At 40.0% G+C, this 14,686-nt stretch overlaps 1 protein-coding gene across 1 annotated transcript in view; it reads left to right on the forward strand.

Annotated features, from left to right (window-relative positions):
* The window catches only part of slc4a5a (solute carrier family 4 member 5a), a 36,367-nt gene that overhangs the window by 17,247 nt on the left and 4,434 nt on the right, over positions 1-14,686 (forward strand). The window contains exons 10-23 of the mRNA XM_086169525.1: positions 10-97; positions 2,187-2,341; positions 2,565-2,693; positions 3,445-3,619; positions 6,102-6,235; positions 8,837-9,108; positions 9,982-10,016; positions 10,351-10,542; positions 11,603-11,716; positions 12,337-12,498; positions 12,666-12,844; positions 13,029-13,101; positions 13,921-13,989; positions 14,436-14,609. Coding sequence (XP_086025651.1) covers positions 10-97; positions 2,187-2,341; positions 2,565-2,693; positions 3,445-3,619; positions 6,102-6,235; positions 8,837-9,108; positions 9,982-10,016; positions 10,351-10,542; positions 11,603-11,716; positions 12,337-12,498; positions 12,666-12,844; positions 13,029-13,101; positions 13,921-13,989; positions 14,436-14,609 — 1,951 coding nt within the window. The remainder of the gene's footprint in view (positions 1-9; positions 98-2,186; positions 2,342-2,564; positions 2,694-3,444; positions 3,620-6,101; positions 6,236-8,836; positions 9,109-9,981; positions 10,017-10,350; positions 10,543-11,602; positions 11,717-12,336; positions 12,499-12,665; positions 12,845-13,028; positions 13,102-13,920; positions 13,990-14,435; positions 14,610-14,686) is intronic.

Here is a 14,686-nt window from a genome sequence, read left to right on the forward strand (position 1 = left end):
ACTGCTCAGATTCCTGTTTATTCTCTTGGGACCGCAAGGGAAGGCTAAGTCATATAATGAGATCGGCCGAGCCATAGCAACCCTCATGGTGGATGACGTAAGTGCCTGTTACAGCATTTCAAAATGTTCTTTCGACACCTTGTCTTCATTAGATGGCACCAAGTGACACTTCAGACACAGAAGCTGTCATGTCTGCCGAAAAGCTGAGGACCGGAGTCGCTGGCTGAATAGACGTGGCGTATTTTGCCTTGTGTTTTAAGCCCGAAAGAATACCCCGCCGTTATGTTTAACTTACATCTTGAAGTGATTTTAGTCAAGCATCGCTTAGAAGGAGTCACATAATAATCCCCCATGCTATGCTAATGAATGCAATTTCGGTTGGTTCAGACCCCTACAGTTCCAGCAGACTCTAAATGTGCGATTAAACAGCAGTGCCTGGTAGATTTCTGGCTATATTTAAATGAAAACGTCTTGCAATTTCTTCAGCTGGGCACACGAATAACCTGCTCATCAACCGACCAGAATGTTTTGTGGTCAATGGAATCAACTGGGACTCCATTTATATCCGGTAGTGTCATCTCTGTTTAACAGCGACACCTTTGGGCTACATTCAAGCGTCATAACAGACTCCCGCACAATGTCCGTTTGCAAAAATGTAACTGAAATCAGGATCTTTTTCTTCAATGTAATCAAGTAGTTATGGTGTTAAACTCGTGGAAAACTCATCTATGCATGCCAGACAAAACGGTTATATACCATAAACTGTCCCCTTCAAGATGAATTGCAATAACTTCAGCCATGCTCTCATCTTATGGCATTATTAGTATTTGCATTTATATCTGGAAACCTGTGAAAACTGCTGGGGGTCCCCTTAACCTGCACATATACTTGACGGTATCTTTATGTGGCACCATACAAGATTATTCACACTTGCTCTGAACAACTTTCTCACTTAGACAAAGGTAGTTTTAGTTAACAAAATGACAAATATCACAGATTCATTGTTCAGATAGATGAGCTAGAACTTATATTTAACCTTCAAACACAGTAAAAACATAATCTAAGTGCAAAATGGCGTACTATATGATATCCATGTAGTACCGTGATTATATGTTTTCAATTCTTAGTGATGGCTTCAAAATTTGAAATATTCTAAGAGAGTAAGACCATGCATTTATACTTCTGAGAAACTGTAAAACCTAAACTTTAAGCAAAACTGGGTTCTTGTATTCATAAAACTGAAATGAACGCCTCTTGATTATTAAGTGTATCCTGTTTAATACTGTACATACACAAAGTGTTAAACTGGTGAATATATAAATGAAAAATTAACAATAACTCCCTTTTATAACTAATGTGTGATACATTGCAGTCACACAACTGTACCTTATATGTATATATAAGTGGAGTTCAAACCTCATTGACTGATGTAGCAAAGGTCTGATATTGTCAGGAAGTTTCTGAAATTGCTGAAACTGCCCCTTAAACCAAATGTAAAACACCTAGCTCAACAGCTCCAAGTATAAAAAACATTTGTCTTGATCAGCGCTCACCTTATTATGAAAACTTACAGTAAGGGTAATTGCCGGCAACTGGCAAAATCCATACACGGTTATGAACTGGATTAAATTAATTTCTGAACTTGGCAGCACGGAGGAGAAAAGCTCCAGAATGGTCACTGATTGTCCCATAGACTAAAATGGAGTCAAGCTGTTTGCTTGGGACGGCAGAAAATCAATGAATATACCTCACATTTCCCTCGGGACTAAAAAAAAAAAAACTAAAACCTTTCAGTCTCTAACAGCTGCAGATACCGTCCACTTTTGAATGCGATGTTCAATCCATGCATGATCTCTGCTGCTCTGCTGCTCAGCTCTGCACTAGAGCTGGACTAATGCCCAAGTCATTGCCAATTAGAACCGGCTCTTTCTTTCTTTTTTTCTTTTTCTTGTTTGGTCTTCCGAACTCGACCATTTCCACAGCGTGATTAGTTGCAGATGTTTTTGAACGTAGACCGACTCAAAAGTGTCCATAAGGCGTTCACATTTTTTGTTTAACAAGGCCTCAGGAGAGGACGGGGAAGAGTCGAATCTGTCTTATTAGACACAGCAGCGCATACTGATCGCTACTGCATTAATCACATGAAATTGTGAATTGCTTTTCCTCTCTCTCCCTTTCGACACTAGCTCTTTAGCGATGTAGCCTACAAGGCCAGAGATCGGGAAGACCTCATCGCCGGCATAGATGAGTTTTTGGATGAGGTGATTGTACTTCCACCAGGGGAATGGGATCCAAAAATCCGCATTGAGCCGCCCAAGAAGGTCACCTCGGCGGACAAAAGGTCAGCGTTTCGACATAAAAAAATCTCGAGTATACAGCCATTTAGTCTATCAGACCATTTACTCTTTATAAGGCACAAACACCTGTCACTAGAACTTATTTTATGCTAAATATATAGCAACAGTATCAGATCCTGTGCTAAATAATCCAACCAGCACTTTGTTGGAGTAGCCTTGGAACAATCCCAGATGAGTTGATTTACCCTTCTGTTCGGTTTCCTCTAGGAAGTCCGTGTTTTCCTTAAATGAGCTGGGGCAAATGAATGGCACTGCTGGAGGAGGAGGAGGCCTGGCAGAGGATGAGGAGATGCCAGTGCCACATGAGCTTGGAGAGGAGCTGGCTTTCACTGGACGGTACAACAAAACAGTTTGACCCAGAAGATTCTGTCATTTTTGTTCAAATCTAGGCCTTTGACAGTGTGCCAAACAATATCCTGGAAAATTGTGTGAAAATTACTCCATCTCAGATTATTACAAGTTTTGATTGCAAAGTCCAATTTTAGATTAATCTCTGGGGCTTTTTTATCTGCCTCTAATTTGTTTACTAGCATTATCATTAATTTGTTCTTTTGTTCATAACCAATTGAAGTATTACTGTTTCTTGGCTTTCTCCGACATATCTATAACAGCGTGGATCAGTCATAAATGTACATCAGTAACCCTATTTAAGAACCATAAAGGGCATAAATAAACACAATAAAGCATTCAAACATTGGGCCTATCATAACTTGAAACAGGAAATCTAAATTTGGCAATATTACCATGTTGTTTTGGGTACAGTTTCTGATACACACAAGGTGTGGATGCTGATGAAGCTATTTTATTGTGGATGCATAAATTACATGGAAATGTATGACACACTCATTTGTCTGAAGATCACTTCGGTCTGTTTGTAGTTAAACACTTCATCCCCCGTTGCAGGAAATGTACTCCAAAATTAGATCAGAAACGTAAATTTCTTTTCCGTAGCAAAGCACCTACAGTACAATATGGTGAGAAGGGAGTTCCATTCACTGCCGCTATGGTTACAGTAATATATGCCTGTACTGAAAATAGATAATAGTCATGAACGACATCTTGGTCACTGTGTTCCTGCACCCAATAGCTTCTGCGGTGGTCTTTTCCTGGACATAAAACGAAAGTTGCCATGGCTGCCTAGCGATTTCTACGAGGGTTTCCACATTCAGTCCATCTCTGCCGTGCTCTTCATCTACCTGGGCTGCATCACCAATGCAATCACCTTTGGCGGCCTGCTGGGAGACGCCACGGACAACTACCAGGTAAAATGAAAGGCTCTCTGCCACAAGTCCTTCAGGAAGGAGACTGATTCATCCTCTTGTGACAGTGAATTCAAAACATGACATCGTGCAGCTATTTCTGGTTTCCATTTTTTAAGTTGTTTGCACTGTTTGATAATGTTTGAGTCATCTTTCTTGGGGTAAAGAACCTTCTTACAAAGCGATTCTTGGATGGTAACAGCTCTCCTGGTGGCTGTATGTTTTAGGCTTTCAGCCATTGAGTCTTCAAGGCAAACATCTACCAGGTTGTTGAAGCACAAGCCATCCTCCATAAGGCATTATAATATAAAATATACAATAATATATATTATAATACAATATATAATTGAGGTTGTTTAAATTTTGCCATGCTGCTAACATCGCAAAAGATATTTTCCCCAGCATGATAATTAAAAAATAACATCCTTGCCTTGAAGGTCTTTGAATACACATGTGTAATACCTTATACTTTGCATTTTTAATATATTTATCATAGTATTATATATTATATAATATTTATTTACAAAAATGCACTCTGCAGAAGCAGAGATGCTGTGATATACATTCATCAGGAGGAAAATTCACACATTTCCAGCAGCAGTGATTTAAAATGTCACCACTGATAGCATGAATATTTCATTATCTCTCCAATATAAACAAGTGCAGACTCTTGCAGCAGTTCAGTCCTTAGCTTACATTATTTTCGTTTATCATGCATCCAAGCAAGAAATGTGGTTATGCCATCATTTTTCACACATCCTAAAAAAAGCAGGATACATTCATTTGACTTTCAACACATGGGTTTTTCACTACATAGAAGGATTGAAAACACAGGCTAGAAGAAAGAACAACAAGGCCTAGGAATTTCATTGTTAGTTGTGTCACATTTTTAAGAATAAGAATAAGAATAAGAATAAGAATAAGAATAAGAATAAGAATAAGAATAAGAACAACTTTATTTATCACGAAGGAAATTGTTGAGCCAGAGTTTCAAGTAAAACATAACAACAATAAATAATAGTAGGAAATTGTATAAAGTGCAATTCTAGAATTTTCCGCTAGGCGGCGCACTATTTTGGTCAGAGTAGACGACAATCTGCATCACTGAGACGGACCAATCAGCAGACGTCATCAATGCACCACCTGTTGCTTGTTATGACGATTTTCTACCCTGTTCTCTACCTCCCCGCTACGCCCTCATTAGCCAAAATGTCGTTATCAAAACAGAGAAAAGTAGTTACAAAGTGTAGAATTTTCAAAGAAAAATTGACTACGTCAACCTTAGTGCTTAGCGTGTTTGCAATAAGTTTCGGAGTTTTAGGAATACAATATACGGCGCCGCTACGAGACTCATCAGAGCGAAAAATATGACAGCTTGTAAAGACAACTGAGAAGAGATAAGATCAACGAATTGCTGGCGGGGGTGAGGAAACAGCGTCCACTTTCACCGATAGCCGAGAAATCAGTGACGCAGCGGTAAAAGCCAGCTAGCTAATTGCTAGCGAATATGTGCAATATAAAGTTAAGTCACCAGCTTCACTACAAACTAGTATGATGGAATTCTACTGTTCATGCAACTCCATACATTTTCAGTATGTATTGTATGAGTATGCATGTTTCATGGATGAAGTTTACACATTTACAGGACAGGTGAATACTCCAATCCTTACACATTTAATAGCACCCTTTTTAGTTTGGAGGGTGTAGGCAGGGATTCAATTTAGATTTTGTATGCACATGTGTAAATGGTTTAAAATCATTTTCTTTATAAATCCCATTTAATCTTAAAGTGCATTACTATATTTTTCAATACCAATTACTTGTTAAAGTTTTGTGCCTTTGTACGATCAGTGGGATCACCTGATTGCAATGCATACATGTGAATGATAGAAGTAAATTGCACTTTTCATGAAATGTTTTGTAAAAGGATTGGTCATTAAATTCCAAGATTTTCTAAAATCCTTGCACTTCTTTACATCAAAACAGAGGAAAGACATGATATTTTGGTTATTTATTGTTGAATAGGCTATTATTTTAATGGTCCGGCCAACTTGACATCTACCTTGGCCGTATGTGGCCCGCGATGAGAAATGAGTTTGACACCCCTGGTATAAATAGTAAAAAAAAGAAAAAAAAAGGGGGAAGAATAAGAAATACAAATAAAACTATAAAGTGTCAAAGTCAAGGCTATAAAGTGTTTTCAGGTCTTAAGTACAAAGATTTTTAGATTCCCTGTTGCTGTTAACTAAGATATGTCCTTGGTTATCTGCCTCTGTGCTCCTGTGTTTTGTGTTATCCTCATTCAAATCAATTCCTGCTTGTCTTTTTGCATGAAAACACATACGTACGCTCTCACACACACAGACACACCATCTGCTCCTCAAGTCATCTGATGCTTGACCCTCTAACTTCACTGATCCCACAGCACCGCCGCTTCTGCCTCCTGTCTTAAGTGAATGTTCATTTCCCCTTCCTCCTCCAACAGGGTGTGATGGAGAGTTTCCTGGGTACTGCTCTGGCTGGCTCTGTCTTCTGTCTTTTTGGTGGTCAGCCCCTCATTATCCTCAGCTCTACTGGTCCCATCCTCATCTTCGAAAAGCTCCTCTTTGAATTCAGCAAGTGAGCCTCTTTAAAGTGTTATGACCCTGAAGCAGAAAGACAGACAGAATGTCCTCTACAATGCCAATTCGATTTCTTAGATGATAATTGCATTTTAGAGAAAAGCATTATCTTGCTCTTCAACAAAAACTTGACTCTTTCCATTGCGGTTACGATTTCATGATGTCATTTTACCAATAGTAAATCTATGTACATCCATTTTTGTAGGGTGTCTAGTATTGTTTTTTTAGAGTGATTAATTTAAAATCATTTATGTGTGATTTTCAAAGTGAGCAATCCTGTCAGTGATTTTCTTAATTTTCTAAATCAATTTTGGACATGTTCACCTTATTCTGTAATACACTTTTTTTATAAATTTAATTCTTCCTGGTGCATTACAGAGCTAACTAGGTGATCATTTCTCCTGAGCATTTTGATTTATTTGATTTGATTATGAAATACCTGTAGGTCAGCAGGTCAAGGGAGAGGAAGCATGTGAAATAATTAGATTGAAAAATTAAAGAATAAAAATGCAAAACATTGTTGCCCTGCACTGTGAGACTCAAAAGAAATTAAAAATTAGCAAACACATATGTTGTAGTAGAACCTTGACGAAAGCAGGAATTTGGTAATGGTATATAATGTGATTTTCCCGCAGGCACAGTGCTTAGAGGTGGCTTGATGGGCTTTTTTTTTATTATTATTGGCTTATCCTTCATGACCCAAAAAATATATTTATTTTTGATCTAATTTTTACTTTCTGAGGTAAGGGTTCTAAAATAAATAAATGCATGATTTAATTATCTAAACAAGATATCATATCTAAATATGTTAAATACATACAGTATATGCAAGTCTGGGACAACTGGCTACGGTATTTTCCATCCCATCATATCAAAGTGCTCAGGAGCAGGCCCAATGTTTGAAAAGTGAATCTGTATGAAAATACACCACACCTGGCCTCAGTTTGTATATCCCCTCAAGAATTGGGGTGGTCCTCCCCCACCATCTAAAAACTACATTATTTTTTGACATTTAGCTTCAGTACTATGATATTTTATACCGTATATGCCCACGGCATCCTCAGATTGTGTAAAACTCAGAGGGGTAGCAAAAGAGAAGAGACAGAGTCAGATAGAGACGGGGACAGAGAGTGTTACTGCCCAGTCAAGCCTGTCTCATCATTACCAGCAGGATCGTTCGAGGCAACATGGAGACAATTAAGTCTGACAGAAAAATCCAGCTCAATGTCAGTCCATATTAACTTGTGTGATTAAAAGGTTCTGCCAAAATGATATTGGGCCAAAGAAACCTGAACTTCTGGCACATCACCTGTATAATGAGACGTCCATTCAAACGTTGCAGATTCAGATTCTCTCCTGGTGGACTCTCCAAATTCCCGGGGCCACTGATGTAATGTGTTTTTCAGTAAAAGTTATGATGAAGTTTAGAAGTTTTGAATATCTTTTAACATGCTCATAGCACTTGTTAAGCCTAGTCAAGTCAAGTCAGATTTTATTTACATGGCGCCAAATCAAAACAGTTGTCAAATTACACTTTTGTCTGGACCACCCCCTTTAAAATTATTTATAGAAACCCACGGATCTCCCATGACCAAGCACTTTGGAACAGTAAAAAGGAAAACTGCCCGTTGTTGGGAATAGAATCCAAGCTCAATATGGGCAGCCTTCTGCCTTTACTGGTTAGGGTAGACTGTCGACTGTATCCTGACTGCTGCAGTAGCTCAGACCACTCTAAAATCAGAAGGCCCAGAGACTCGAGAAGAAAAGAGGTTACTATTATGCATTGATAGGAGACATAAGAGCAGACAAGAGGCGGAGGAATGTGAGGAATGAATCATCAGTTAATACCTGGTTTGAAAATTCAAATTCAAATATGGTTTGTTATAAGTTGTGAATTGTGGTGCACAGTGGTGAATCACTGTGCCGCTCAAAATTACAGCTCAGACTTGCGTTTCATATACTGTTATGCTAACAACATCCTATTAAACCCACAGAACATCCCGCTCAGCTCTTGTCATCATATTAATGTATACAGGAAAAGTTCCTTTCCATTTCTCCGTCGTCTAATGTTAGTACTGTAGGTACAACATTCAATATTCACGAACAGGTCAAACTGGACAGTCAATCGATTTTTGGCTAATGGTCTGTTCTAAGAAAACATCAGAGGACTGACATTAGTCAGCAACTGTACAGCAATTAACAATACATTACAAACTATTACATCAATAATTATGAAGAAGAAATATCACCAATAGCTCATGTTAACCCTTAAAAACCAAAATAATAAGGTATGATAGACTATTAAAAACACTGTCAAGACATCAAATGGCCAAACTTGATTGACTCCTGTAAGTCAAGTCCACACTTGAAAATAGTGGCTAAAAATAAGGGGACAGGAGAAAGTGACTTAGACATGTTAAACCATGATCAATTCGAGAGCAGACAGACACATAAAACCTTCTGTCGGTTGATCAAGGCCAGTTACAAGTTACCACATCATTACAAGTGTTTGAACTGTAAAAAAAATGAGAAGATTTGTATGTCGTCACTGTGGTTAGATTTGCTGACCCAATGCATCTCCATTTTGTTGCTCCCCAAGGAATAATGGCATAGATTACATGGAGCTGCGTCTGTGGATCGGCATCCACTCCTGCCTACAGTGTTTTATCTTGGTGGCAACAGACGCCAGTTACATTATCAAGTATATGACCCGTTTCACCGAGGAGGGCTTCTCCAGCCTAATTTCCTTCATTTTCATCTCGGATGCCATCAAGAAGATGGTGGGCTCCTTCAAATACTACCCCATCAACACCGACTTTAAACCTGACTATGTCACCACCTACAAGTGCGAGTGCCTGGCCCCGGACCCGAGTGAGTCCATCCCTTGGCTCAGGGAGTTAAGGGGGGTTTTAATAAGATAATGGCTTGGTGCTAGTTTGCTTTTCAAAACTGTGAACCCACGAGTGTTGACTTATTATCAATGCTATTATTAACTGTCTCTTCAAACACCTCTCTAACTCCAAAGCATTGTCATTAAGTTTAACTACATAATGGCATAAAACATTTGTTTTATCTACCCAAGTTATTGAATATTGCAGCATCAGAGAAACTAATTTCTGTGCAACTGTTTTTTTTAACAGCTTTTAACTTACATATATGTAATCTTTCATATGCATACGCTATCTTGATGTAGGTATTTGCATTGAGAACAAGAGGACGTATTCTGTATCTATTTAGCAGAATTACAAACTTTTATAAATATATATATTTGTATATATATATATATATATATATATATTTATAAAAGTTTGTCCATACGTCTTGTGTAAATAACATGTAAAAATGACATGTTTTAAGGTTAAGTTAAAAATTAGGTCAATCTCAGATTCCATTATGTAATAACTTCCAAACATTTTCACCAATGTATTTACAACTTATTGTGTCCAGCCACAGGAAATATTCGTTGACACTGATTTCTGTAACTGATTTGTATCTTCTCTTTATTTTCACTACGCATTGACAATTTGGCTTCTGTCTCTTGCAAGTAAGTACCTCTTTCTTGGTCAGCATGGGTGGCAGAGCGCTACCTGCGGTGTCCAGCAGCCAGATTCTCATTATGTTTTGCATTTCTTCTTCTTTCCCTTTTGCTTTCCCCCCCACATCCCCTCTTCATTCTGTGTCCCACGAATCTCGTCTCGCCATCCCGTTCACGAACAGTGCCTGAAATGATCTTCAATGGTTTAGTTCCATTACCAGATAACACCTCTAGCCTCTCTGGGGTAAGTTGTTTTCATTCAACTTTCATTTTGCAATTTTGTTTGGGATCAAATAGTTGTTTTTCCCAGAATTAAACACAGGAGAGAACCGAGAAGCCCGACTGTATTGTTATCTTGGATAATAGTGTGTTCCCAGGTAGCCCAGGTGAACATATTAACAAAAGAAGCCCCTTTGCTCTCCCATGTGCCTCTTTGTTTATCACCATCAATCCCATCACCCCACCCTCACCCCCTCACGAATAATAACTCTTTGTTGTCTGTGACTGCATTTGACGCAACACAAACGCTCTTCTTCATCCTCTCCTGTTTCTCCAACCGTCGCCACTTGTCGCCGCAGTTGAATGTAACAGGTCTGGACTGGAGCCAGCTCAGTAAGAAGGAGTGTCTGAAGTACGGGGGCTCTTTGGTCGGAAAGTCCTGCAAGTATGTGCCTGACCTGGCACTCATGTCCTTCATCCTCTTCTTTGGCACCTACTCCATGACAGTCTCCCTCAAGAAATTCAAGTTCAGTCGTTACTTCCCCACCAAGGTACGGCGGATAGACATGCGCGTCCATCCCTTCAGCTGAGTTCCATTGTTGCTAAGAAATATATTGCAATGCAATGAATAATGTTTTAGTGACTTAGTCTACGTTTTTTCACATCTCACCTGTGGTTATACAAGATGGTAAAAAAAAAAAAATCGGGCAAAAACATAGCATTTTGTTTTTGACAATGTGTTGATACACGTAAAAGCAGACAGGTAGGATAATCGCAGTTTTCCCTTTGCAATGATCACCTCATTGGAAAATCGGTTTAAGATGAAGCAAAATGGTAATCAGAAATCATCAGTACTTTCCCTTGAACTTAAGAGAAAATTGCAGAAGAGGTGGATGGTTAAATAAAGGTTAAATAAATATATGCGGTGGCCCAGTGGTTAGCAATTCTAGAGGAAGGAGGTCCCTGGTTCAGTTCCAAAAGGGAGCCTTTCCGTGTGGAGTTTATGTTTTCTGCCCAAGTCATCAGGGGTTTTCTCCTCCAAAAACATGGAGTAGGTTCAGTGGAGACCCTCAATTGTCCAGATGTGTAAATGAAAGAGTAAACGGTTGTTAGTTTCTATATGTGGCCCTGTGTTTGATTGGAGATCGGTCATCCAATGACAGTTTGGACAGGCTCCAGCCCCCTGTGAGTGTCTAAGCATAAGCGGTATAGATAATGAATAAATGGATGTATTTGTTTAATATACGTTTACAGTGTGGTGAACAAGTATTTGATACTGATTTTTTTAGTTTTTCCCACTTGCAAAGCATTCAGAGCTCTGTGTTTTTGTCACAGGTACTCTTCAGCTGTGAGTGATGGAATCTAGATCGGTAGAGTGTGTGTGTGTGTGTGTGTGTGTGTGTGTGTGTGTGTGTGTGTGTGTGTGTGTGTGTGTGTGTGTGTGTGTGTGTGTGTGTGTGTGTGTGTGTGTGTGTGTGTGTGTGTGTGTGTGTGTGTGTGTGTGTGTGTGTGTGTGTGTGTGTGTGTGTGAGCAAAAATAAATATTATAAGAAAGTGTATAAATGTACGTCTTCAATGCTTCATATGTGTTTTCCTGTCTTTCCCAAACAGTTGAGGAAACTCATCAGTGACTTCTCTATCTTCATGTCTATCATGACCTTTGTGGGCCTCGACATGCTGATGGGCCTAAAAACCCCTAAGCTAATCGTGCCAACCGAGTTTAAGGTAAAAAAATAAAATAAGATAATAAAATAAAAAAATAAGCATTTTCATTCAGCCCTCGAAGCAACTGTTTACATCATTACGATTACTGATCAGTCAAATGACATATATCCTCGTCATAAATTGGTATATTCAACTTTTTTTTAAATTAATTTTAATGTGCACAGCGACTCGGTTACACCAAACTTATGGTCATTTGCATTTCAGAAAATGCCCTTAAGCTAAGAGGGAAATTGTTCAAGATACCAGGAAGACATTTCTTAAGAATCACCAAAATCATTTAGCTGAAATTGTCCAACAATTGCTACTACGGTTCAGGTATTGTGAGATAGTCTATAAAAGTTTCTCACTGACTGGACCGGAAGTGGGCAGGATATTTTAAATCACACTGCTGTATTTATCGGCATTCCTTCATTCTTCTACACTTACTCATTTTAAAAAATTTGGGTCTGTTTCATAAATTCGGTACAATAACAGCATAACAAGTAGAACTTACAGCATGCGTACATTTTGAGTTGTTGCTGAAAAAATGATAAATCACTTAAAAGGTGATTTCAGCTCATTAGTATCTTAACAGACTTAGTGATGCCAAGTCTCACACACGGCTTCTCTTCTCCACCCAGCCAACTCGGCCAGATCGCGGCTGGCTCGTGATGCCCTTTGGAAAGAATCCTTGGTGGATTTATCTGGCCAGCTTCGTGCCTGCTCTCCTTGTCACCATCCTCATCTTCATGGACCAGCAGATCAGCGCCGTCATCGTCAACCGCAAGGAGAACAAACTCAAGGTAGGTTTTCATGAGGTTTCACTGATGGTTTCCCATTAATGACGATACAATCCTCCTTCTTTCAGGTTGTTTTATAGGGCGAAAAAGTGATACACAAAATTCTGTGTGAGTCTTATTGTGTGTGTGTGTGTCTGTGTGTCTGTGTGTCTGTGTGGTGTCCGGGGCAGAAAGGTTGCGGCTACCATTTGGACCTTTTCTGGGTGGGCGTCCTGATGGCCACCTGCTCCTTCCTCGGCCTGCCCTGGTACGTTGCTGCAACTGTCATCTCCATCGCCCACATCGATTCTCTGAAGATGGAGAGTGAATCCAGCGCCCCCGGGGAGCAGCCTCAGTTCCTCGGCGTGAGGTCAGTCCGCAGAGAAATAAAAGTACAGCAATGTAAACAGACAACTGAGGCCTGAGAAATAATCCCTTTAATCTTCCACCTAATATATAACCATATGTGAGAGAAATACTTTCAAGTCCTGTGCAGAGAGAACCCTCGTGAGACTGACTTGACGATCTCTTGTACCTTATCGTCCGATGTACAGAGAGCAAAGAATGACAGGCATTTTGGTGTTTGTGCTCACCGGGGTCTCCATCTTCCTGGCTCCAATACTGAAGGTAATGACTCTGTCTGCGGATTGAAACTGTGTTTTACGTAGACAATAAATGCCTTCAGTTCAGCTTGAGACCCCAGGGCCTCCTCTCTCTGTGTGTTGCTACATATTGGGCTGTAAAAGAATGGAATTTTCCTCATATGTCCAATACGTGGTCAAATTCTAAAGTGTATCATAAACCTCCACTCGACCTGAACTCCGCTCGCTGCATTATTTTATTTATACTACATTGCGGTAATTTACTCTGCCAAACATTAGTAGTCTACATTTATGCAAGTCCCAATTAATAGAGTGAGCACTTTGTTGGAAGTTAATACTGGGCAGAAAACTGCACTCTTAAACATTTCATCAGAGGATGGGCTTAAAAACCTATTCAATACGGCCATTACCTTTGACCATCGTGTTGTGTTCACTTAATGCTTAAATGCAAGTGGCCATTCATAACCATCTATCCATTATCTAATGCTTGTGCTGCACCGAGGGTTGCGGGGATGCCGGAGCCTATCCCAGCTGTTACTGGTTACACCCTGGACCGGTCGCCGGTTGATCGAAAGGCCACGCATAGAGACGAACAACCAGTCACCCTCTCATTCGCACATCTGGGCAATTATTTTCAATTTACTCCTGCATGTTTTGGACTGTGGCGAGAACTCGGAGGAAACCCACACAGCAACAGGGAGAACATGCAACCTCCACACAGAAAGGCCCCATTTTCATAACAAATGAGAAAAAACATCCTGAAAGCTCCTGAGATATCATGTTCACAAGCCTAGAATGGAGAGATGTCTGTTGACTGTGTTCAAAATTTGTCTTTCATTTGTAGTTCATCCCCATGCCTGTGCTGTATGGTGTGTTCCTCTACATGGGTGTCGCCTCTCTCAGCGGGATCCAGGTAGGAAAGCCCAGATAGGGAGCATATAAAAAAAATAGTGGTAGAACAAAAAGTTGCGTTGGATGGAGGGGAGATGAGAAAGAGGATGACAAGCTCTGCTTCACTATATATCAACTGCGCCCCCAAATTCTGAGCTCATGCCAGAGCAGGGGCTCTTTGATAACGGCTCCATGTCCAGGCAAGCTGAGCTAGGATTCACACTGATCAGGCGCCCAATCACTCTGGACCGGCCATTTATATCATCAGTCAGCATAGCATTGACCTGTCTCTCAGATCTTCAGCCCGTCTCAAACCACTGCCAGTTGCTGATCATAATTCATGATAATGCCAATGAGGGCAGTTTCAGACATGATCAATGTTTATGTGCCTTGGTTGAACTTCTGTATGGGCCCAGAACCTGACCTGACTTGAGTCCGCTTGGCGTTTCTCTGACACCCCCTTCACAGTTCTGGGACAGAATTAAATTGTACATGATGCCGTCCAAACACCAGCCTGATTTCTCCTTCCTCCGCCACGTACCTCTGAGGAGGGTCCACCTGTTCACTCTGATCCAGATCATGTGTCTGGCTGTGCTTTGGATCCTCAAGTCAACCTTTCTGGCCATCATCTTTCCTGTTATGGTATGTATTTGTGGAGCATTGAAAAGTGATATTATAGTTTATGTTCTTATATTTTAGTTGCCACTAGTGAAGAAAAT

The sequence above is a fragment of the Fistularia commersonii genome, chromosome 22, assembly GCF_037954325.1.
Source record: "Fistularia commersonii isolate RoL2024-O1a breed Wild chromosome 22, RoL_Fcom_v1.0, whole genome shotgun sequence".
NCBI classification, from domain to species: Eukaryota; Metazoa; Chordata; class Actinopteri; order Syngnathiformes; family Fistulariidae; genus Fistularia; species Fistularia commersonii.